This window comes from Pongo pygmaeus, chromosome 10, assembly GCF_028885625.2.
Source record: "Pongo pygmaeus isolate AG05252 chromosome 10, NHGRI_mPonPyg2-v2.0_pri, whole genome shotgun sequence".
NCBI classification, from domain to species: domain Eukaryota; kingdom Metazoa; phylum Chordata; class Mammalia; order Primates; family Hominidae; genus Pongo; species Pongo pygmaeus.
In genome coordinates, this window is record NC_072383.2 from 47,754,662 (window position 1) to 47,780,301 (window position 25,640).

The window sequence follows — 25,640 nt, forward strand, 5'->3', positions numbered from 1 at the left end:
TCTGTCCTCTGTGGAATTGAAGCTACTTTGGTAGAGGAGTGTGTCTTTCAGGACCAGCCTAAGAGAACTGACATCATTCACTGAGACCTGGTTTAGGTTTCAGACACCCTTTCTCTTCTTCCACTTCAAAGAACAGGGAAGGCCAACACGAACAATACATAAGACTGTCAGCAATGCTTCTATCTTCTGGTAGTTGTGGACAATGCATTTATTCATATTGGTTATGCTGTTTAGCTTTATCCCCAAAGCTGATCCATACCAGGCCTTTTTTAGTAGTTTCCCACTCCTGGGCTCAACTACCACTATCCTATGACACTGTTTTCCAATCTTCTTCCCTTTCCCAATAGCAAGATCACTTTTCTTATGAAACTTCTGCATCCCTGGCTGGGTGTGGTGGCTCACACCTGTAATCCCAGCACTTTGGGAGGCCGAGGCAGGCGGATCACAAGGTCAGGAGTTCGAGACCAGCCTGAGCAACATGGAGAAACCCTGTCTCTACTAAAAATATAAAAATTAGCCGGGTGTGGTGGCACGCGCCTGTAATCCCAGCTACTCAGGAGGCTGAGGCAGGAGAATCTCTTGAACCCAGGAGGCGGAGGTTGCAGTGAGCTGAGATCGCGCCAGTGCACTCCAGCCTGGGCGACAGAGTGAGACTCCGTCTCAAAAAAAAAAAAAAAAAGAAACTTCAGCATCCCCAAGATACACAGTATAGTGAAAACAAAACACAAATGGATTGGCAGTCAATGAGAAAAGAATCCCAGTTCTAATCATGCTACCATCTGTGAATGCTTATTAACCTGGGCTTTTTTGTTTTGTATTTTCAAATGAAGCATCTGGATTACGGCAGCATTTCCTAATCTAAACTATCCTGCATATCAAGCAAAGTATTTCAATTTCTCCACCATGAGCCAGGCACAGTGGCTTACACCTATAATCCTAGCACTTTGGGAGGCTGAGGGAGGAGGACAGCTTGAGCCCAAGAGTTTGAGACCAGCCTGGGCAACATGGCGAGAGCCCTGTCTCTACAAAAAATAAAAAATGACAAAATTAGTTGGGCATGGTGACATGCACCTGTAGTCCTAGCTACTTGGGAGGCTGAGGCAGGAGGATCTCTTGAGCCCAGGAGGTTGAGGCTGCAGTGAGCCATGATTGCGCCACTGTACTCCAGCCTGGGCAATGGAGCAAAACCTTGTCTCTAAAAAAAAAGGGCCGGGCATGGTGGCTCACGCCTGTAATCCCAGCACTTTGGGATGCTGAGGTGGGCGGATCACCTGAGGTCGGGAGTTCGAGATCAGCCAGACCAACATGGAGAAACCCTGTCTCTACTAAAAATACAAAAAAATTAGCCAGGCATGGTGGCTCATGCCTGTAATCCCAGCTACTCAGGAGGCTGAGGCAGGAGACTTGCTTGAACCGGGCAGGTGGAGGTTGTGGTGAGCCAAGATCGCGCCATTGCACTCCAGCCTGGGCAACAAGAGCTAAACTCTGTCTCAAAAATAAATAAATAAATAAAAATTAAAAATCACCCTGGACTCTAATAGTAAAGAACAGAAACCCAGTGAGACCTGTGTCGGACTTCTGACCTCCAGAACTGAAGGATAATAAATGTGGTTTAAGTAAAGGAGAGAAGGAAGTGAAAAGGAACACAGCTGTAACAACTGTTGCCAAGGAGGTGAGCATTTGCTTTGGATCAGCTCCTTGAATTTGTGTTGGACGGGTCTTCTACAGTTGATGATAGCTGTTGACCTCTGAACTCAGATGACTGATTAGCTGACCTTTAGGAAATTTCCACTAGAGGGCAGAGTGTCTCTAGATTCGAGGTAAACAGAGACTCAAGAAAAACAAAAAAAAAGTAGACTCAATTCTTGCCTCAGTTTAGGAAAAAAATCTGGCAACTGCAGCTGTAGTCAATAATGGCCCCGAAAAGTCAGGAGAGAGAGCATGCTCTGAGACAAACACAAGGGAACAGAAAGGAGAGCAGGAGGAAAGAGAACCACATTCAGATGGACACGCCTCACTGAATACTAGAAGCACAGATACACTTACATGCAAGAGATGAAACTGTCCAGCTCCCACCAGGCACAGAAAAAAGGAAGGAGGTGAGGGAAGAGTGGAGAGTACAGGGTCTAATCCTTCCTGGACAGGTCACCTAGTCAGGAAAGAAAAGCAGGAGAGAACAGAGATGTCCAGTAGCTACAGCAAGATGCACAGGCACACTGAGCAAGTTCTGAGCCAATGGCAGCTATAAGGAATAATGATACAGGAGATCATCAATATCTAGGCCACATACCATCACCTGGTCCTAGTATCAGTACCTGCTCAAGCAGAGCCCCTCCCACTTGGGATTCTGTATTTCTTTAGGCTGAAATCCCTAGCCCTTTGACTAACTACAGTCTGACTGCTTCAAAACTTGCAAAATTCAATTATGAGTTTATCATTAAGTGGCACCTTTCTTTGGCTCTTGGCATAAGATGGGTATTTGAAACACTACATACCCTTTCACTTAGGACACTTGCTTTTATACACTAGTGGGGTGAGGTGGGTATTTAGTTTCTTATATAAACCGTATCTTGACTATCACAGCATGGTCACCTTGTGGTGACTTGTGAACTACCACACACCACTTCTAGGCAACTTAACAATCTGCTTTTATACAGTTTATACGGCTCTGCATACGATTTCCTTTGAAAAGGGCCCCATGTCAAAAAGAAAAATATGAAATCCACTGAAACAGGTAGGTAAGGGATAGGAAATGGTTGAGGCCATCTCTTAAAAAACTCTTAACCTTATCATCCTTTAACAAAAGCCATTCCTAAGGGACAGGAAGAAGGTAGAACTTTCCTCTTGCATCTAAGTCACATCTTAAAAGGTAAAACAGGCAGGCCAGGTGCGGTGACTCACGCCTATAATCCCAGCACTTCGGGAGGCCAAGGTGGACAGATCACGAGGTCAGGAGTTAGAGACCAGCCTGGCCAACATAGTGAAACCCTGTTTCTACTAAGAATACAAAAATTAGCCAGGCATGGTGGCATGTGCACCTGTAATCCCAGCTACTAGGGAGGCTGAGGCAGGAGAATCGCTTGAACCCAGGAGGTGGAGGCTGTGGTGAGCCAAGATCGTGCCATTGCACTCCAGCCTGGGCAACAGAGCGAGATTCCATCTCAAAAAAAAAAAAAAAAAAAAAAAAAGGTAAAACAGGCTTGGTGTGGTGGCTCACACCTGTAATTCCATCGTTTTGGGAAGCCGTGGTAGGAGGACTGCTTGAGGCCAGTAGTTGGACATTGGCCTGGGTAACGTAGTGACACCCTATCTACAAAAAATAGGAAAATTAGCCAGGCATGGTGGTGCACACCTATAGTCCCAGCTACTTGGGAGGCTGCAGTGGGAGAATCCCATAAGCCCAGGTGTGAGGCTGCAGTAAGCCATGATCATGCCACTGAACTCCAGCCTGGGTGACGGAGCAAGACGTTGTCTCTAAAATAAAAGGCAAAACACTCACTGAAGAGGCGAAGACTTTGGAGCCCTAGGCTTTTTGCTTGGCCTGCTTGAGTAGATGGGGCTCACCAGGTTTGATGGAGACAGAACGTCTGTTGGGTAATCCCTATCTTCCATACCCCAAAGAAAGAAGCCATCTTTCATCCTCACCTTTCCCCTGATCAAGGCTTTCAAAGCAATCCGTGCAATTAGGTAGGACCAGATGACATGCAGAACCTGTAGGGTCAGCAGCAGGCCATTGAGGAGCCACCATGAAGCATAAGGCCCGATTATCTCCCAGCTCTCAAAGAGGGTCGTGTTCAGAATCCTAGAAGAGGGGGGCCAACAGTCAGATTCTAGAGTCAAAGCTCAGCAGACAGGGATGAAGCTGAGTCCTGGGGATGCAGAGCCCTGTGTGTTTTCCTACCAGCCCTTTTATCAGCTGAAGTTCCAGGGACCATCATCCACAGTAAGAAAATAAAGAAAGGGAGGAGCCTGTTGTGTTTTCTATCCTTAGGGACAGAGAAAGATATATAAATCTTAGGAACTGATGGATTAAGTCACATTATTAATCACTTCAAATATCCAGAGTTTCACGAAATTAGGACAGCAGTGGGACTCTAATCCTAGGAATGACTCAGCTCTTCAGGCACATATAGGATAGGACAGTAGGTAGCTGAATCCCATAAAGCAGTGAATGTAGAAGTGAAAGGAGACAGGGAGAGAGAGGAGAGGGAGAGAGAGAGAGAGAGTGTGTGTGTGTGCATCAGGGTTGGGATGTGTGTGTGTGTGTGTGTGCGTGCATGCGTGTGTGTGTGTCAGGGTTGGGACCAGAGCAGGAACACAAGCAAGAAGGGCCTGAGAATTGTATCAACAGTGCAAAAGATGCAAAAGAAGTCAAAGGAATTACTTAGGCATAAAATGAGGACTGTTCCTCAAGAGATGAGTCAGTCCTGAGAAGCCAACCAAGTCGGGTACTCTGAGTCTGGATCCGACCTTGCTAGAAATACGGTGTGAGGCAGCAGAGGTCCTATGAGAGTCCATAAAAGGTCAGCACAGGCCAAGGTAAAAGCAGGGCAATAGGGTTCTTGTGTTCTATTGGCAAAAGTAGAATAGAATAGAACAGAAAAACTGAATGGGCAAAATGAGAATTGGCAAAAAGGTATCATTAGGCTCATACCTACCACAACTCTACAGCCCTACCACTTACCAGAATGGATAGATTCCTAGTCGTGTAACCATAAAAACAGCACTGAAGATCACAAAAAGGGTGTCACAGAGCCGCTGATACTTGGCATAATTGGCCAGTTTGGCTGCCTGGAGAAAGGAAGAAAGAATTGAGCTGGGGAGAAAGTCAGTCCTCACATAGGAAGAAAAGAAGAGAAGAAGAAGATGGAGAAAGAGAGATTGGGTTTTTACCTCCAGCAAGAAGTCTGAGACATCATGTAGACACATGATCAGAGTTCCCACTCGAACCATATTGTTGATGTAGGAGAAGGAGATAAGCCCAATGGTGACCAAGTGATGCACAAACATAATCAGGAAGTCCTAGGAAGGAATGGAAATAGAAGAGGGAGGTAAAAGCTGGGCCGTAGAAACATCAGCCAACCCAATGTCCTGCATTATTCTCTGAGAATCTTACCCCACCCCATATAGAATAGTTTCCATTGGCCGGGCGTGGTGGCTCACGCCTGTAATCCCAGCACTTTGGGAGGGCAAGGTGGTCGGATCACCTGAGGTCAGGAGTTCGAGACCAGCCTGGCCAACATGGGGAAGCCCTGTCTCTACTAAAAATACAAAAATAAGCCGGGTTTGGTGGCGCGTGCCTGTAATCCCAGCTACTCGGGAGGCTGAGGCAGGAGAATTGCTCAAACCTGGGAGGTAGAGGTTGCAGTGAGCTGAGATCACGCCACTGCACTCCAGCCTGGGTGACAGAGTGAGATTCTATCTCAAAAAAAAAAAAAAAGTTTCCATTCTGCTTAGACTCTCCCTTGGCTACCTAGCATTTAACTGAACCCTCCCTACATCAGTGACTGATCCATACTCTATGTTAATGCAGCTCAAAGGCCAGAAATAAAATTTCCTTTGGTAACTGCAGAATACCTATAGCATGGATGCTAAGCTGACACTTGGGGATAACATCCCAGTAAGACATACAAGCTTTAGAGTTCCCTGAGATTATGACTCTTCTGCTTTAATGAGAGAAACGTCAACCACAAGGACCTAATAGAAGGGAGAGGTTTGTGGCTCTAATTTCCTCTTGGGTTCAAATGTCAAGTTAGACCTGGGGAAGTCTCTAAATACTTGAGTTATCAGACACATCTATTAAATACTTCTCAGTTTATTATTTTTAAAACTTAAATATGTATTTCAAACTTTCTTATATGTATCACAATTAAAATAAAAATTTAATAAAGTGACCTGTGTCTTCTGACCATAGGAGAGTAAAAGGCATAAAAATTCAGTATCAAGTTTCTATGTCAGATAACACTAACAACCTGGGTGAGTTTTAATTCATTCCCATAAATGCTAACCCTGGTTTTCTTCATCAAAGATAACCCTGAGTTAGTGACAGATTAGGGTTAGAGCTGCTAGAACCACATTATTTCAGGTAGACACTAATAAAAAGGTAAATATTCTGCCTTTTCTATTGGGTTGTATAAAACTTAAGTCATTTCCAACTCTGTCCCTATCTGGGCAAGTCAGCTCACTTCTCTCAATCTTTGCTTCCTAAACAATAGCAGGAAGAGAGCAAAACCCCTTCCAATTGACTTTCTTTGAGTAAGTGGGGTAACCAGAAGGGGAGGACAGAGAGAGAAAGGGTCCCTAATGCCATATGAAAGCCATATCCAGCTATTCTGGAATCAGACCTTTTTTTCTGAATAAGACATTGCTATCCCCCAATTCTGACTAGTTTCCTGAGCTTTAGATACGTAAGAAGCTTAAAGAAAAATATGGAAAAAAGTATGCTTCTTAGCTGGTTAATTGTTCTCATCCTGGGGCTTCCCTGAATGTCTTAAGTATACTTCATCATTAATTCAGTCTCATTTCTGGGAACATTACGACAAGCTAAGAGTCCATCAAACCCAGTTTCTCCTTTTGCAGTCTCAGGGAAGATAATACATCATAATGGCAGTCATGGAAGCTGCTAGAAAGGAGGATGCAATAAGTTGGGGAATTGAGGGAGCCAACGTCCTTACCTTTCTTTTAATGTCTGTAAACTGAGAAAACATAAGGGACCAATAGAAGGCCAATTCCATGATATAATAGTAATAAAGCCCACTTGAAAGAGGCTGGAAGAGAGAAAGAAGTAGTTAGATTACCAGCTAGTCAAAGGTGCATTCCATCTCTCCAACCTTCTCTGCCTTGGAGGACTAATACTCCAAATTATTAGACATCTCTCCTCCCCATTATCTGCCAAGATATGCAATAGCTAACAGACTTTGATTGGTGTAGAGACTTAAACCTCTTCCCTTGCTCCTCTGCACACACATCTTCAGCTCTCATCTTGCAGAGATGAGATACAGTTAACACATACTGTAACACAATCAAATCAGTATGTCTAGGATTCTGGGCAATTAGTGCTTTTCACAGGATTAAATACACATAGGCCTTCTCTTCCACCCCTTTAGCAGTTCCTTGACATGTTTCCAGTATAGGTTACAACCAAGATGCTCTTACTGGGATTCCAAGTTACCCTTGATACAAAAAAGACATCTGAACCAGAAAGTACCTCATTAAATACCAGAAACCTGCTTTTCTTTTAGCCCAATTAGGGGGAATACAATGGGGAAAATCAGAACAAAAAACTCATTGGATTTCATTGCTATGGGGGCCTCAGGAATAGATACCTCATATGACTCTTAGCAGTGGGAAAAAAAAAAAAAAAAAAATAGATACCCTGAATATGACTTAAAGGGACTCAGTCCCTAATCCCTCAATCCCAAGGAAATGCACCATCTGTCCTGGGGACTGGCAAAGGACCCTCACTCACTCCACCTTATACACATTCAAGACCCCTATCCTGAAACGACTCAGATCCTACCTGAAATGGATAGTTATGCCAGCACTGTTGGATGTCCCAGAACCAAGGTGACTAAGAGAAAACAGATAATCCACGTCAGTCCTCAAGATTCTCACCTGGCTTCAAGATGTACCTCATATAATCCCCTTCTCTCTAGGCCGGGGTAAAAGTGAGACAGGAAAGCCCCCAAACAGATTTTAGGGCTCCCTAAAGGATCAATAAATAGCTAGACTGTTCTTCTACAGTAACAGAGTGTTATAAATAGAAAAACAATGCTTTGAGGTAAATAAGAACAGTGAGAGCTTTAGGTTAGTTTTAGGAAATATCACTACCTGGAATATATACACAGGAAGACAATGATTCATCTGATAACCAAGAAAGGTATCTCCATGCCACGTTCAGAAGTCAAAAGTAATCATCTCTAATGGAATAATGATTATGTCCTTTAAGGAGTTTGTCCGTATCATCTTTGCTGCTGGATTTCTTATCATTAAATTGTTCATAATATTGTCTTATTATCCTTTCAATGACTATAGGATCTGTAGTGATAACCCTTTCCATATTGATAATTCATATTTCCTTTTTTTGTTGGAGTTGGTCAATTTTAATCAAACCTTTCAAAGAATGAACTTTTGGCTTTATTAATTTTATCCATGGCCAGGCACAGTAGCTCACACCTGTTAATCCCAGCACTTTGGGAGGGTGAGGTGGGTGGATTGCTTGAGCCCAGGAGTTCAAGACCAACTTGGGCAACAGAGTGAAACCCCGTCTCTACAAAAAATACAAAAATTAGCCCGGTGTGGTTGTGCACATGCCTGTAGTCCCAAGTATCTTGGGAGGCTGAGGTGTTAGCATTGCCTGAGGCTGGGAAGTTGAGGCTGCAGTGAGCTGTGATCACGCAACTGCACTTCAGCCTGGGTGACAGAGTAAGACCCTGTCTTTAAAAAACAAAATAAAACAAAACAAAACAGGCCAGGCGTGGTGGCTCATGCCTGTAATCCCAGCACTTTGGGAGGTCGAGGTGGGAGGATCACCTGAGGTTAGGAGTTCGAGATTAGCCCGGCAACATGATGAAAATCTGTCCCTACCAAAAATACAAAAATTAGCTGGGCCTGGTGGCATACTCCTGTAATCCCAGCTACTAGGAAGGCTGAGGCAGGAGAATCACTTGAACCCAGGAGGCAGAGGTTGCAGTGAGCCAAGATTGTACCACTGCACTCCAGCCTGGGAGACAGAGCGAGACTCTGTCTCAGACAAACAAACAAAAACCCCACAAATGTATCCATTGTTTATCTAATGCCTATTTCATTAATTTCCACTTACTTTATTATCATTTTTTAGAAATGGGGTCTCACTATAGAGACTGGATAGAACTCCCGGGCTTAAGTGATCCTCCCACCTCAGCCTCCCAAAGTGAGGGGAGTACAGGGGTGAGCTACCACGCCTGGCCAATTTCTGCTTATTTTTTTATTATTTCCTTCCTTTAACCTATTTTGCTTATCTTTTTCAAGAACCTAAAGCAGAAATTTAGATCAACTTTAAACGTTTCTTTTGTAATATAAACATTTAAAGCTATAAATTTCCCTCTAAGTATGTTTTATCTGTATCCCAGAAATTTTGATATGATTCAATTAAAAATATTTTCTTATTTCTCTTGTGATTTTTTATTTGATCCACAGGTTATTGAGAAGAGTTGTTTAACTTCCAATTTTTTTTTTTTTTTTTTTTTTTTGAGACAGAGTCTCACTCTGTCACCCAGGCTGGAGTGAAGTGGTGTGATTTTGGCTCATTGCAACCTCTGCCTCCCGGGTTCAAGCGATTCTTGTGCCTCAGCCTCCCCAGCAGTTGGGATTACAGGCACGTGCCACCATGCCCGGCTAATTTTTTGTATTTTTAGTAGAGACAGAGTTTTGCCCTGCTGCCCAGGCTGGTCTTGAACTCCTGAGCTCAGGCAACCCGCCCACCTCAGCCTCCCAGAGTGCTGAGCAACCGCATGCAGGCGAATTCCAAATGTTTTCCATGTCTCTCATTACAATTGACTTCTAATTTAATTCCATTATGGTCAGAGAACACATTCTTTAAGATTTCAATATTTTGAAATTTACTGAGACTTATTTTATGGCCCAGCATTAGTTTATCTTTCTACATGCACTTGAAAATTATATGTATTCTTCAGCTGTTGGTGTAGTGTTTTATAAATGTCAATAAGGTAAAACTGGTTGATCATGTCATTCATATCTTTTACACCCTTAGTGATTTTTTTTTTTTTTTTTTTTGCCTAGGGTTTAGGTCAATTACTGAGAAAAAACTATTAAAATCTTCAAATACAACTGTATATTTGTCTATTCTCTTCCTTTAGTTCTGCCAGTTTTTTGTCTATAATATTTTGAAAACACAATGATAACATTTAGAGAGAAACAGTATGGTATGGGGAAAAAAACATGAACTCAAGAATCAAAAAGCCTGAAATTCTTCTTCCTTCTTTTTCTGAGGCAGAGTCTTGCTCTGTCACCCAGGCTGGAATGTAGTGGCTCCATCACGGCTCACTGCAGCCTTGACCTCCTGGGCCCAAGCGATTCTCCTACCTTAGCCTCTTGAGTAGCTGGGACTACAGGTGCACGCCACCACGCCAGGCTAATTTTTGTAGCTTTTTGTAGAGACGGGGTTTCACCATGTTGCCCAGGTTGGTCTCGAATTCCTGGGTTCAGATGATCTGCCCATCTTGGCCTCCCAAAGTGTTAAAATTACAGGTGTGAGCCACTGTGCCCAGCCCCCTGAAATTCTTCTTTGACTCTGACAATTAACTAAAAAGTAGGAGTAATACCTGTTTCACCCACTTTAAAGGGTTTATTCCATTTCTACTCCTTCAATTTTTGTCAAGTGCTTTGTAAACCATTAAGTATTATGCTGATTTAGTTATTACTAGTATTATTAGTATCTTCTAGGGGAGAAGCAGTAAAGTTATAAAGTTACTGAAGTCAGGCGCCAGACAGAAGACAATCTATTAGGATATAAACCTGGGCTGTGGGCATCACAGAGGAAAAGTTGGGGGAAATATAAAGATCTAAAGGTATTTAGGCCAGGCTCAGTGGTTCATGCCTGAAATCCCGGCACTTTGGGAGGCCAAGGCGGGTGGATCACCTGAGGTCAGGAGTTCAAGACCAGCCTGGCCAACACGGTGAAACCCCATCTCTACTAAAAATACAAAAATTAGCCAGGTATGATGATGTGCACCTGTAGATCCAGCTACTCGGGAGGCTGAGGCAAGAGAATCTCTTGAACCCAAGAGGCAGAGGTTGCAAGTGAGCTGAGATTCCATAACTGCACTCCAGCCTGGGTGACAGAGCAAGACTCTGTCTCAAAAAAAAAAAAAAAAAAAAAAAAAGATCTAAAGGTATTTAACTCTTACTTCTAGAGATCTAGGCATGATTAGAACCCAACAGAGGACTAGAGAAAGTTAAGACTCACCGACCAGAGAAATCTAATTCCATAGCAGAATATACATAAATAAAATGTGAATCTCCACCTGGGTGGGCAAAGAGTAGAGGTTAGACAAATGTCCACTCAAACCAAAGCCTCTGAGGCTACGGAAGTCAAGATAGCAAATTTGGGGATAAGAGAGTTACTGGTGAGAAAGAGGATCAATTCCTAGAATAGGGGCAACTACTGTCATTTAAAAAGCCAAAGACAGGGGCCAGGAGTGGTGACTCACACCTGTAATCCCAGCACTTTGGGAGGCCGAGGCGGGTGCATCGCCAGGTCAAGAGATCGAGACCATCCTGGCCAACATAGTGAAACCTTGTCTCTAAGAATACAAAAATTAGCTGGGCATGGTGGTGCGCACCTGTAGTCCCAGCTACTCAGGAGGCTGAGGCAGGAGAATCACTTGGACATGGGAGGCGGAGGTTGCAGTGAGCAGAGATTGTGCCACTACACTCCAGTCTGGCAACAGAGCGAGACTCCATCTCAAAAAAAAAAAAAAAAAAAAAAAAAAGCCAAAGCAGCGTCATCTTCCATTAGGAAAATATTAGGCTCTATCATCAGACTCCCTAGCATTTTTCTTTACATGACAATTACTAATACAGTGCTCACAGGATAATGAGAAAAAGCTCAATAAAATGAAAAATAGTATTTCCCAGAAAAGGAATGCTTCCTAAAAATTGTCAACTTATAGCAAGCAAGCTAGTACTCCCTCTATTAAGGTATACATGTATTAGTACATCTACTTACATAAGTACAGTTATAAGGATTTACTCCCAATCTATTTAGGAAAAGGGAACAAAATAGAACCACACCTAGCTTAGTGGCAACATGTCCAAGAAACTTAAGGGAATCAGTGTTCCAGTTCCCTTCTTTCCTACCTATAATAGGCTGAGTTAGTTCTCTATATCCATTAACTGTTGTCCTAACAACAGAAGTGATGTTCAAAACAGAAAACTTCAGTCCAGTTGTATCCCACCATCTTCCTTATTCCCTCCCTCCCTCCTTGCGTACTTACATGCTTTCACAGAATTTAGTAAGCGTTGGGGGCTTGTCCTGATTCCTCCGATGGCGAAACCAACATTGGATTTTTCGGACATTCCAATCCAGCTGCTTTGACAGGCCCTCCAGCCTTTTCTTCTCAGGATACTGTGAATGTATAATCAGAGTCAGAACACCCGTCTCCTCACACCCCTCCTTCAATCCCACTGACTAGCTGAGTGACAAGGTATGATAGCAGTAGTGGCTCAAGTGATGTTTATCTTTCCAAGTTTTATCCCAAAGTCATTTTTAGCAAGAAATTTTATCTTACATATCAAGGACCTGTACTGCTCACCTACACATATCCTTGTTTTGTCTCTTCCTCCAGCCCAAGCTGAGTAAAAAAGGATATTAAAAACCCAAATTGCAGGCCAGGCATGGTGGCTCATGCCTGTAATCCTGGGATTTTTGAAGGCCGAGGGCCGAAGGATGGCTTGAGCCCAGGAGTCTGAGACCAGCCTGGGCAACATGGCAAAACCTTGTCTCTCGAAAAAACAAAAAACCCAGACTGCAAAGGCTATCAGTACTGTCTCCATCTCGATTACACAACTAGGCAGTGACAGAAACTGGAACAAGGAAAAACAAAAACAAGATATGGTATGTGTTTGGGGAAAGAGGGGTAAGGGTGGCTGCTGGGCCTAAAACTCAAACATACTATGTATGTAAACTTGACATACGTAGGGCCCAAAAGTTTTCCCTGAGGGGATAAAGCTCTCCATATAGCTACATGGACTACTCAAATATGAAAGATCATCCCGTCCTATCCTTACCCTTAGAGATATGTGCTCTCTATCCTCCCCTGCCCCATGGAGCAACGCCTTATCTGAATTTTCCTCTCTGTTTCTTTGCCCACTTACCTTGGTAATAGATATGAACACCTTTTCAAGGATGGCATTGGGTTGGGCCTGATAAGGACCACTGTCCTCGATGCCAATATGGAGTGCGCAGGGTTTGGCAATAAATCTGTAATGGAGAAAACCCAAGGGCCAATTCTTTTTAAAAAAATTTTATTTATAATTGACACATAATAATTGTACATATTTATGGGGTACAATGTGATGTTTCAATGCATGTATACATAGTATAATGATGAAACTGGGGTAATTACCACATCCATCACTTTCAACATTTATCACTTCTTTATGGTGACAATGTTCACCAGCCTCAGCCTCCCAAAATGCTGGGATTACAGGCGTGGGCCACTGTGCTGGCTGGAAGCTTTTTGGAGATGCATAATGTTGAGCCCATCTCAGACTTGCAAAATCAGAATCTGCATTTTAACAAGATCCCCAGGTGATTCACACGTCCATTAAAATGTGAGAACTAATCTACTTCATAAGAATCTTGTAAGTAATTCAGTGAGATAATGTATATGAAAGACTCTGGCACAAAGGAGGTGATTAATAAATGGCAGTTTTCCTTACATCAAAAGACAAAGATCTTAATTGGAGGGAAAAGTAGAACTGAGACAAAACTCTTCCTGCATATAGATATCCTGGATCTTGGATACCTTCCTGCCTAACCAAGAGATTATGGAAATACTTAGATCTTTCAGGAGTCGAGAAGAAAGAAATCAGGAAGCTAGGAAAGGTGAGAAGGAAATCACCTATTAGCACTCTGTCGTAGTCTCAGATCTACTAATAAGGCATATAAACTTAGTAAAATCACTTACCTATTGGGTCTTGGTTTCATCATCTAAAAGAAGAGGTTATATCAAGCAGAGTCCCAAGGATTTAAATTTTTAAAAAGAATAAAAAAGCTGGGCGTGGTGGCTCACGCCTGTAATCCCAGCACTTTGGGAGGCTGAGGCAGGAGGATCACAAGGTCAGGAGTTGGAGACCGGCCTGGTCAACATAGTGAAACCCTGTCTCTACTAAAAATACAAAAAAAAATTATCTGGGCATGGTGGTGGGCGCCTGTAATCCCAGCTACTTGGGAGGCTGAGGCAGGAGAATCGCTTGAACCCTGGAGGCGGAGGTTGCAGTGAGCCGAGATCGTGCCACTGCACTCCAGCCCAGGTGACAGTGTGAGAATCCGTCTCAAAAAGAAAAAAAAAAAAGAATAAAAAATAAAAAGAGGTTATATGAGATGATTTCTAAGGTTTTTTTTCCTATATCTAAGATTCTAAGATGTTATCATTGATTGATTATAATTAATTTCTAACTTTTGAATCTTTGAAAATTGAGGAACTATTCCTTGGTTCTTCAAGAAGGATCTCACTCGCCCCCACAACCAGAGATTTTTATGAACATCAGCACTAGGAAAAGCTCTATATTGCCACTTTCAGGATAAGTCAAAACCAGTTTTAGCCCTTAGCATCTTAAGGAGTCCCATAATGAAAATACGACTGGGAGGTGTAAAATGGAGTGCCGTTGACCTATTTTCTTGAGCTGCATTTGAATCTAGAATATATTATCTCTAAAGGAGGGACTGAGAATAAGAAACTTTATCTCCCTCTATGAAAACTTTTTACCTTATCACCAAAGTTCCTGAGCCATAGGGTAATATTTATTCAGAGCATAAAATTAGCCACATCTGTAACGCATTCTCTTTTACACCGGTGGTAAAAAAAAAAAAAAATAATTCCATTCAAGGGCCAATGCCAGTGGATACCTTAATTTACATTTACTGGCATACTATTCTGTATACCAATAATATTTAAACCCCAACTCATGTTTAAACTCTTTGTAAACACAAATAGACTGCTTTTATATTACAAAGGTACTGTGCTCAGCAGTTGTTCAGTAACTGACAAGCAACATGTTTTAGTGAAACCCACTCTTGTTCTATTGGAGCTCAATTCTGACCCAAAATTAATCAGCATTCAGAAGAGTAAATGAGGCCGTCATTCTTTGTTGTTGAGTTGATGCCATATCAGAGATAAAAATCGTCTAAAAACCCTGTCTCCTCCTCTTTCTCCTATCGACATAATTGCATGAAAATCCAAAGGCAGAAAACAGCCTTTCCAATTCCTACTCTTAGGCCTAACCCAGGCTTCTTTAATCCAGAGGCAGTCAGGTGATTAAAACTCAGGATCTGCAGTTAGACAGATTTTACCAGCTGAAAGACCTTGTGACTGTTACATACCCACAGAATGGAGATAATATCTACCTCACAGGGTTATTTTAAAGATAAAATGATACAATGTATGCCTACACCAATACCTGACACTTAGCAAACATTCATTAAAGAGTAGCTATTATTATTTCACTAGAAACATTTCAGTCTGGGTACTCTCTGGTACCTCCAGCAGAAAATGAGAAGAAATCCTCTTTGATATAACAGGTCTATATTCTGCTCACCTGGGTGAAGCCAGTTTTAAAATTACTATTATCTGGATCATGGAGTGGACTTAACAATCTAGAATTGTCATTAGCTCACATCCTGCCCTCATTAGTTCAGAGTTCGGTGAAAAGCATAAAGCTACTCATATCCAGTCAGTTCCAGCTATATGGAGCCTAAGAACATTTGACAGCCAGGCGCGGTGGCTCATGCTTGTAATCCCAGCACTTTGGGAGGCCGAGGTGGGCGGATCACGAGGTCAGGAGATCGAGACCACGGTGAAACCCCGTCTCTACTAAAAATACAAAAAATTAGCCAGGCGTGGTGGCGGGTGCCTGTAATCCCAGCTACTTGGGAGGCTGAGGCAGGAGAATGGCATGAACCCGGGAGGCGGAGCTTGCAGTGAGCCGAGATCACGCCACTGCACTCCAGCCTGGGCAACAAGGTGAGACTCCGTCTCAAAAAAAAAAAAAAAAAAAAAGAACATAAGAACATTTGACAAATACTTGTTGAGCGTTTATTTTGTGCTACAGAATGAAGCTTTATTATATTTTCCAGATGTGATTGGAAAATAATCTTTTCTAATTTGTGATAAAAAAATTAAATATATAGATTTAGTTATACACAGTTAGTGAATTATCTTACTGAAGAAAGTGAAATTATTTGAAATTACAGCTTTTGAGAAAGTATTAATTCTACATCATACAAAAGGCTGGCATTTGGTATAACTTATAAAATAGGTATCTAGGCCAGGTGCAGTGGCTCATGCCTGTAATCCCAGCACTTTGAGAGGCTGAGGTGGGTGGATCACGAGGTCAGGAGTTCGAGACCAGCCTATCCAACATGGTGAAACTCCATCTCTACTAAAAATACAAAGTTAGCCGGGTGTGGTGGTGTGTGCCTGTAACCCCAGCTACTCAGGAGGCTGAAGCAGGAGAATTGCTTTTACCCAGGAGGCGGAAATTACAAATGAGCTGAGATCACGCCATTGCACTCTGGCCTGGGTAACAGAGCGAGACTCCATCTCCAAAAAAAAAAAAAAAAAAAAGATACCTAGGGTGGTCAATTTCCAGAGCCTGGCATTCATCATTTCTGCTACATCAGCACTTCTCAAAGTGTGGTTTAGAGACCCCTGGGGGATCCAGAGACTCTTTCAGTAGGTCTACAAGGTCAAAACTATCTTCATAATAATTCTATAATTTCATAAAAATCTTTTCTCTCTCATGAGAGTACAGTGGAACTTTCCACAAGTTACATGACATATAACAACAGACTGAATGCAGACACTGACATGAGACTACAGATGCCAGGTATTTTAAAAAATGTTAAAATGCTACTCTTCTCACAGTTTTTTGTTTTGGAAAATAGTTATTTTTCATAAAACGTAATGAGTTCATTGTTATTTATATTGAGACAGGGTCTCACTCTGTCACCCAGGCTGGAGTGCAGTGGTGTGATCACTGCTCACTGCAGCCTTGACTTCCTAAGCTCAAGCGATCCTCCCACCTCAGCCTCTCAAGTAGCTGGGACTACAGGTGTTGGCCATGGCCAGCTAATTAAAAAAATTTTTTTTGTAGAGACAGGGTTTCGCCATGTTTCCCAGGCCATTGCTATTTTTAAATGAATAAATATGGGCTGGGCACGGTGGCCAATGCCTGTTATCCTAGCACTTTGGGAGGCTGAGACAGGTGGATCACTTGAGCCCAGGAGTTCGAGACCAGCCTGGGAAACATGGTGAAACCCTGTCTCTCCCCAAAACACAAAAGTTAGACAGGTGTGGTAGCTCATGCCTGTGGTCCCAGCAACTTGGGAGGTTGAGGTGGGAGGATCACTTGAACCTGGGAAGACGAGGCTGCAGTGGGCTGTGATTGCGCCACTGCACTTCAGCCTGTGTGACAGAGCCAGATCCTGTCTCAAAAATAAATAGGCTGTACGCCGTGGCTCATGCCTGCAATCCCAGCACTTTGGGAGTCTGAGGTGGGCAGACTGCTAGAGCTCAGGAGTTCAAGACCAGGCTGGCCAACATGGTGAAACCCCATCTCTACCAAAAAATACAAAAATTAGCCAGGCATGGCGGCACATACCTGTGGTCCCAGCTACTCAGGAGGCTGAGGTGAGAGGATCTCTTGAACTCAGGAGGCAGAGATTGCAGTGAGCTGAGATCTCGCCACTGCACTCCAGTCTGGGCGACAAAGCAGACTCTGTCTCAATAATAAATAAATAAATAGGCCGGGAGTGGTGACTCAGACTTGTAATACTGGCACTTTGGGAGGCTGAGGCAGGCTGATCACTTGAGGTCAGGAGTTTGAAACCAGCCTGGCCAACATGGCGAAATGCCATCTTCTACTAAAAATACAACAACAAAAAATTAGCCGGGCATGGTCATGCACACCTGTATTCCCAATTACTCGGGTGGCTAAGGCAGGAAAATTGCTTGAACCCGGGAAGCGAAGGTTGCAGTGAGCCGAGATTGCGCTACTGCACTCCAGTTGGGGTGACGGAGTGAGACTCCATCTTAAAAAAAAAAAAAATATATATATATATATATGTGTGTGTGTGTGTGTAGACATTTTATACATGTATAAATACATGTAGAAAACATGTACATTTTCCCCTTTTTTTTCTAAAACAGTAGACATTGACAGGTACTATCCACATAAACAAAAACTCTTTGGGATCCTTGAAAATTTTTTAAGATTGTAAAGGAGTCCTGAGATCATAGTTTGAAAACTGCTGTGCTAGATGATACTGAGAAATTATACTTTTAGTGTGGCTTTCTGTCTTCTCCAGGATCAATCCACATTTTAAAATAATTTGTCAGACAAGATTTTTCCTTTCCTGACAGATTTTAGTAAGTAGGCATTTAGTGGTCTATAAAAAGAAGCTACTACTTTCCACCTGTAACTCCAGGAACACGAGTCTAGTGACCCATCCTGACAGTATTAGATTTGTCCTACTTTGTAGAGATCATTTCACTCTGCCCTTTTCCTGCTCTCCAGATACATGGCAGCAGTTGACCTAAGCCTGGGTTAATTAGGATGAAATTACCTACTGCTTTTGCTTTTTCCTATCAAAGACAGGATCTATACTAACAATGCTACTTTTGTGATTCATTACACCACTGATGAATATGAATTATACACAAATAAAACCAAAGCCTAGATTAAGCTTCTCAACTATTATGGCAAGTAACACAAATGGGCTATACGTATGCTGAGATATTGATCTTAGCTCTCAGGGTGATCCATGGGGCCTTCGGGTAGCCAGAAACCTTTAGTCTGTAGTCTCTGGCCTCATATACCTTACTGTATAATGCAAATGTTATTTATGTATTTATTTAGAGACAGAGTCTCGCTCTGATGCCTAGGCTGAAGTGAAGTGCGGTGGCATGATCCGGGCTCACTGCAACCTCCGCCTCCCGGGTTCAAGTGATTCTTGTGCCTCAGCCTCCCAAGTAGTAGCTGGGACTACAGGCGTGCACCACCATGCCCGGCTAATTTTTGTATTTTTAGTAGAGATGGGGTTTCACCACATTGGCCAGGCTGGTCTTGAACTCCTGACCTCAAGTGATCTGCCTGCCTCGCCTCCCAAAGTGCTGGGATTACAGGCGTGAGCCAGCACACTCAGCCACAAATGTTATTTTTTATGTGTGCAGCAATATGACCAGATTGAGAAGTACCAGCTTAGATCAATTTCTGGAAAAATATAAAGTGCCAAAGTAGACATATAAAAAGAATAGGAGTTTAAGACCAGTCTGGCCAACATGGTGAGACCCCGTCTCTACAAAAAATTTTAAAAATTAGCTGGGTGTGGTGGCATGTGCCCATGGTCCCAGCTACTGGGGAGGCTGAGGCAGGAGGACTGCTTGAGCCCAGGAGGTGGAGGCTGCAGTGAGCCCTGATTGTGCCACTACACTCCAGCCTGGGCGACAGAGTGAGACGCCTCTCCAAAACATAAAATAATGAAATTAAAAAAAGTTTGGGAGTGAAAGATGAGTTGGGTTTGTGTATGCTGAATCTGAAGTACCCATGGGACACTGAAATGGAACTGTCTAGGATGCAAATACACTTGGAAAAGGGGCTTGGGTATGATATATATAGAGAGAGAAAGAACAGAATATATGAATACAAATGAATGAGAATATAAGTGGTAGCTAAATTTGTGGGGGTGGCTGTGATTACATATGAAAGGAATATAAACTTAAAAGAGAACTGAGGTCAGAACCCTGGACAACATCAGCATAAAAGGTGAATTTAGGGGACAGGAAGGTCAGAGGTGGAGCTGTATCAAATAAGGGAAAGACCAAGACAAGGACTTCAGTATCTACTAGATTTGGCAATTTTTGGAGATCTGTAGTAACCTTCACCAAAGAAATTCCAGTAAAATAAAGACTCTAAAACACAGCAGTGAGTTAAAGCAGTTAAAGATATAGGAGGAAAGAAGTAGAAATAGCCAAACCCTCAAGCATTTAGGCTAAGAAGAAAATGGAATGTCCTCAACTTTGGCATCAGAATCACTCAATCTAAACTAATCACATCTAAAACCAATCTCCCTGTGCTTTAGACCCACTCTTTACTGATCAGAAATTTCATTCTACTTATCCCTCCTTTTTTCTATTGTCTTCAGCCTCACTCTCAACTTTTTTCTTCTCATCAGATCTTAAACATGCTCAAGTTTTTTACATCTTAAAAACAGCCCTCCCGGTCCCTAGCACCCTCTGGCCTTCCACGACCTCAAAACTAAACTCCCACTCATTCCTCAACTCTCCTTTCTCTCCCCTCTGGCTTCTGTCCCTACACTCCACTGAAGCTGTTCTTGCCAAAGATGTCAATGATCTCCTTACTGTGAAAACAAATGGATGCTTTTCAGTCCTTTATCTTACTTGACCTTTCAGCAGCATTTTATTAGGTTGGTGCAAAAGTAATTGCCATTACTTTTAATGGCAAAAACCACAATTACTTTTGCACCAACCAAATACATTAATGACTAACTTCCTTCTTGAAATGCCCTTTTCTCTTCCTTACTGCCACTCTTCCTAGTCTTCTCCCTCTACCTCTTTGATAGTGGAACTAGACTGCCTGGTAAGCACTGCTAGTTGAGTCACCTTGAACAAGTTCCTCTGTGCTTCAATTCTCTCATCTGTAAAATGAGGATAACAGTAGTGCCTACCTACCTCATAAACTTACTAAAGAGGATTCAAGCTTAGCACTTAGAACAATACCTAGGACAAAGTAAACACTTATTAAACACCCACTTTGAGATGGAGTCTCCCTCTGTCACCCGGGCTGGAGTGCAATGGCACAAGCTTGGCTCACTGCAACCTCCACCTCCCAGGTTCGATTCTGCCTCAGCCTCCCGAGTAGCTGGGATTACAAGTGCCCGCCACCACACCCGGCTAACTTTTGTATTTTTAGTAGAGACGGGTTTCACCATGCTGGCCAGCCTGGTCCCGAACTCCTGGCCTCAAGTGGATTCACCTGCCTCGGCCTCCCAAAGAGTTGGGATTACAGGCGTGAGTCGCCGTGTGCGGCCTATACCAACTATTAATATTATCAAATAACGTATGGCTGTCATTCCTCTATCTCCTTTGCGGTTTATTTTTCCTCCGCCTTTTCCTACAACATGGTGTTTCCTCAGGGTTCACTTAGAGGTTCTTTTCATACTCTACACGCTCACCCTCAGTAACCTCATTCAGTTACGGTAGAGGGTCTCAAAGTATGGACTGCAGACCCCTGAGGGTTCCTGAGGCACTCTCAGGGGCTCTACAAACTAAACTATTTTCATAACAATATTATTATTTGCCTTTTTCACTGTGTTGACATTTGCAGTGATTGTGCAAATCAATGGTAGGTAAAACATTATGGTACTTTAGACCAAATCAAGGTAGTGACACCAAACCATACTAGTAGTTACTATACTGGCAGAGCTATGTCTTCTCAATTTTTAAAACATGCCAGTTTTACTTAAGAATGTCCTTGATGAAGCACTACAAATTATTACTTTTATTAAATCTTGACCCTTGAATATATTTTTTAAAAGTATTCTGTGATTGGGCACGGTGGCTTATGCCTGTAATCCCAGCACTTTAGGAGGCTGAGGCAAGCGGATCACTTGAGGTCAGGAGTTCGAGACCACCCCGGCCAACATGGTGAAACCCAGTCTCCACTTATTCTGTGATAAAATGGATGTACCCAAAAAGCACTTCTGATGCATACCAAAGTATATGGCTCTCAAGGAAAACCATTTGTATGACTATTGCGAGCTGAATAAACTAAGTCGCTTTTTCCATAGAATACCATTTTTACCTGAAAGGACTGACAAACTAATGTTATTCAGCTCTGAGTATTTAGCAAACACTTTCTCAAAAATAAATGAGGCCGGATGCAGTGGCTCACGCCTGTAATCCCAGCACTTTGGGAGGCGGAGGCGGTCGGATCACCTGAGGTCAGGAGTTTGAGACTAGCCTGGCCAACACAGTAAAACCCTATCTCTACTAAAAATATAAATATTAGCCAGGCGTGGTGGTGGTCGCCTGTAATCCCAGCTACTCGGGAGGCTGAGGCAGGAGAACTGCTTGAACCCAGAAGGTGGAGGTTGTAGTGAGCTGAGATCCTGCCATTGCACTCCAGCCTGGGCGACAGAGCAAGACTTTGTCTCAAAATAATAATAATAATAGTAATAATTATAATAAAGGAGCCTGTCATTTCAAGAAAAGCATTGTTGCCAATGATAAAATTCAAGCTTTCAAGTGAAACTTAGAATGTTTAGAAAACTTTTACCTGCCTTTCAGCCTGACAACTTCTCAATACTTAAGACTTTTCTGGTGAGATTGGTTATAATGAGATAAACTAATATGATTTTTTTTTTTTTTTTTTTTTTTTTTTCTGAGATGGAGTCTCACTCTGTTGCCAGGCTGGAGTGCCGTGGCATGATCTTGGCTCACTGCAACCTCTGCCTCCTGGGTTCAAGCGATTCTCCTGCCTCAGCCTCCCGAGTAGCTGGGACTAGAGGCATGCACCACCGTGTCCAGCTAATTTTTGTATTTTTAGTAGAGATGGGATTTCACCATGTTGGCCGGGATGGTCTCGATCTCTTGACCTCGTGATGTGCCTACCTCGGCCTCCCAAAGTGCTGGGATTACAGGCAAGATTTTTAAATATTGTATAATGTCACATATTGACATGTGGGACATTTGTATAACTGAATGAACCAGTATTTTCCAAATGATGGATACATGATGTCCATTCAAACTGTAATATAGGCCAGGCATGGTGGCTCACGCCTATAATACCAGCACTTTGGGAGGCTGAGGCGGGCGGATCACTTGAGGTCAGGAGTTTGAGACCAGCCTGGCCAATATGGTGAAATCCCATCTCCACTAAAAATACAAAATTAACTGGGCGTGATGGTGCGTACCCGTAATCCCAGCTACTTGAGAGGCTGAGGCAGGAGAATCATTTGAACCTGGGAGGCAGAGGTTGCAGTGAGCTGTGACTGCACCATTGGATTCCAGCCTGGGCGACAAGAGCGAAACACCACCTCAAAACAACAACAACAAAACACAATTAACATAGAACAATGGATTCTAATATAATAAAATGAAAAGTTCATTAATATGGCTTCAGATTCTACCTAGCAATCAACGTTTAAGAAACTGCTACTTGTGGCTGGGCGTGGCACGCCTGTAATCCCAGCACTTTGGGAGGCCAAGGCAGGCGGATCACGAGGTCAAGAGATCTAGACCATCCCGGCCAACATGGTAAAACCCCATCTCTACTAAAAATGCAAAAATTAGCTGGGTGCGGTGGCACATGCCTGTAATCCTAGCTACTTGGGAGGCTGAGGCAGGAGAATCGCTTGAATCAGGGAGTTGAAGGTTGCAGTGAGATCGCGCCACTACACTCCAGCATGGCAACAGAGCAAGACTCCGTCTCAAAACAAAACAAAACAAAACAAAAAACTGCTACTTGTGTTTTCGTGTAGTATCAAAGATAAATATCAAATTATTTGAAAGGGCTATTAAAATACTTCCTGCTTTTCAATGACAAAGCTGTGTGAGGCCATCTTTTCTTCATATACTTCAATCAAAACAATGTATCACAAGAGATTGAATGCAGAAGCTGCTAGGATAATCCAGCTGTCTTCTATTAAGCCAAATATTAAAGAGATTTGCAAAAATGTAAAATCAACGCTGTTCTTCTATTTTTCTTTTGGAAAATAATATTTTTCAAAAAGCTTATTTATGTTAACATGTAAATCAATTTGTTATTATTTTTTGGTCTATTTTCTCCCTTTTTATGGAGAATGAGGTCTTGCTATGTTACCCACACAGGTCTTGAGCTCCTGAGCTCAAGCTATCCTCCTGTCTCTACCTCCCTAAGTGCTGGGATTACAAGTGTGAATCCCCGCACCCGGCCTGTTGTTATTTTTAATGAATTAATAAGCATTTCTTAAATTTCTTTTTGAGACAGAGTTTCGCTCTGTCACCCAGGCTGGAGGGCAGTGGCGCTATCTTGGCTTACTGCAACCTCTGCTCTCAGGTTCAAGTGATTCTCCTGCCTCAGCTGCCCAAGTAGCTGGGACTATAGGCGTGCACCACCATGCCTGGCTAATTCTTGCATTTTTAGTAGAGACGGGGTTTCACCGTGTTGGCCAGGCTGGTCTTGAACTCCTGACCTCAGGTGATCCACCCAGCTAGGCCTCCCAAAGTGCTGGGATTATAGGGGTGAGCCATCGTGCCCGGTCAGCATTTCTTAAATTTCTCAATTTTAATTTAAAATATGGCAAAGTTGAGGGTATATGTAACCCACATAAACAAAAGCTCCTTGGAGTCCTCAGTAATTTTTAAAAGTGAAAAACAATCCCTGAGAACAAAAAGTTACAATGTATTCTTCCGAGTAAATTCTTAAAAGAAGAGGATTCCCTGTATACAAGGTATTGCACTTTTCAAGATACCTGTATCACCAAACCCAACATTTCTTGCATGGTCTGTGCTCAAGTGATCTTTGCAGTTTCCTTTGAGGGCCATTAAAAAAAAAAAAATTGCCAGGCGCGGTGACTCAGGCCTGTAATCCCAGCACTTTGTGGGGCCGAGGCAGGCGGATCACAAAGTCAGGAGATGGAGACCATCCTGGCTAACACAGTGAAACCCCGTTTCTACTAAAAATACAAAAAAATTAGCCGGGCGTGGTGGCGGGCGCCTGTAGTCACAGAGTCACAGCTACTCGGGAGGCTGAGGCAGGAGAATGGCGTGAACCCCAGAGGCAGCGCTTACAGTGAGCCAAGATTGCGCCACTGTAGTCCAGCCCGGGCGACAGAGCGAGACTCCATCTCAAAAAAAAAAAAAAAAAAAAAATTGGCCCAGCCTGGGCAACATGGTGAAATCTTGTCTCTACAAAAAACATAACAATTAGTGGCCGGGCGTGGTGGCTCACCCTGTAATCCCCAGCACTTTGGGAGGCCAAGGCGGGTGGATCGCCTGTGGTCAGGAGTTTGAGGCCAGCCTGACCAATATAGTGAAACCCCGTCTCTACTAAAAGTACAAAAATTAGCTGGGTGTGGTGGCACGCCTGCAGTCCCAGCTACTCGGGAGGCTGAGGCAGGAGAACTGCTTAAACCTAGGAGGCAGAGGTTGCAGTGAGCTGAGATCACGCCACTGCACTCCAGCCTGGGCGACAGAGCGACACTCTGTCTCAAAAAAAAAAAAGGCCGGCGTGGTGGCTCACGCCTATAATCCCAGCACTTTGGGAGGCTGAGGCGGGTGGATCACAAGGTCAGGAGATCGAGACCATCCTGACTAACACGGTAAAACCCCGTCTCTACTAAAAATACAAAAAAAAATTAGCCGGGTGTGGCGGCGTGCGCCTGTAGTCCCAGCTGCTGGGGAGGCTGAGGCAGGAGAATGGTGTGAACCTGGGAGGCAGAGCTTGCAGTGAGCCAACATCATGCCACTGCACTCCAGCCTGGGTGACAGAGCAAGACTCTGTCTCAAAACAAACAAACAAAAAAACTATATATATATATATATATATATATATATATATATATAAAACAATTAGTAGCCAGGTGTGGTGGCATGCACCTCTGGTCCCAGCTACTGGGGAGGCTGAGGTGGGAGGATTGTTTGAGCCAGGAGGTGGAGGCTGTAGTTAGTCATGATCATGCCATTGCATTCCAGCCTGGCTGACAGAGTGAGGCTTAATACATACATAAAAAATTTATCAGTATTAGTTTTTAATAGACAAAATATTGATAGATATAACTCATATAAACAAAAGCTATTTGGGGTCTTCAATAATTTTTTAAAATATAAAGGAGTCCTGAGAGCAAAAGATTTGAG

At 43.0% G+C, this 25,640-nt stretch overlaps 1 protein-coding gene across 6 annotated transcripts in view; it reads right to left on the bottom strand.

The window, feature by feature from the left end:
* Window positions 1-25,640, bottom strand: part of CERS5 (ceramide synthase 5) — a 37,448-nt gene that overhangs the window by 1,118 nt on the left and 10,690 nt on the right. The window contains exons 1-10 of one of the 6 annotated variants that reach the window (XM_054445580.2): window positions 13,692-13,714; window positions 12,877-12,982; window positions 11,997-12,127; window positions 10,967-11,024; window positions 7,520-7,570; window positions 6,675-6,767; window positions 4,894-5,022; window positions 4,685-4,791; window positions 3,646-3,802; window positions 2,047-2,149 (exon numbers count right to left, since the gene is read on the bottom strand). In XM_054445580.2, the coding sequence (XP_054301555.1) occupies window positions 2,047-2,149; window positions 3,646-3,802; window positions 4,685-4,791; window positions 4,894-5,022; window positions 6,675-6,767; window positions 7,520-7,570; window positions 10,967-11,024; window positions 11,997-12,127; window positions 12,877-12,982; window positions 13,692-13,714 (958 nt within the window). Of the gene's footprint in view, window positions 1-2,046; window positions 2,150-3,645; window positions 3,803-4,684; window positions 4,792-4,893; window positions 5,023-6,674; window positions 6,768-7,519; window positions 7,571-10,966; window positions 11,025-11,996; window positions 12,128-12,876; window positions 12,983-13,691; window positions 16,325-25,640 lie in introns of those variants that run through there. The other 5 variants (XM_054445575.2, XM_054445578.2, XM_054445573.2 and 2 more) reach the window with 5 other exon arrangements.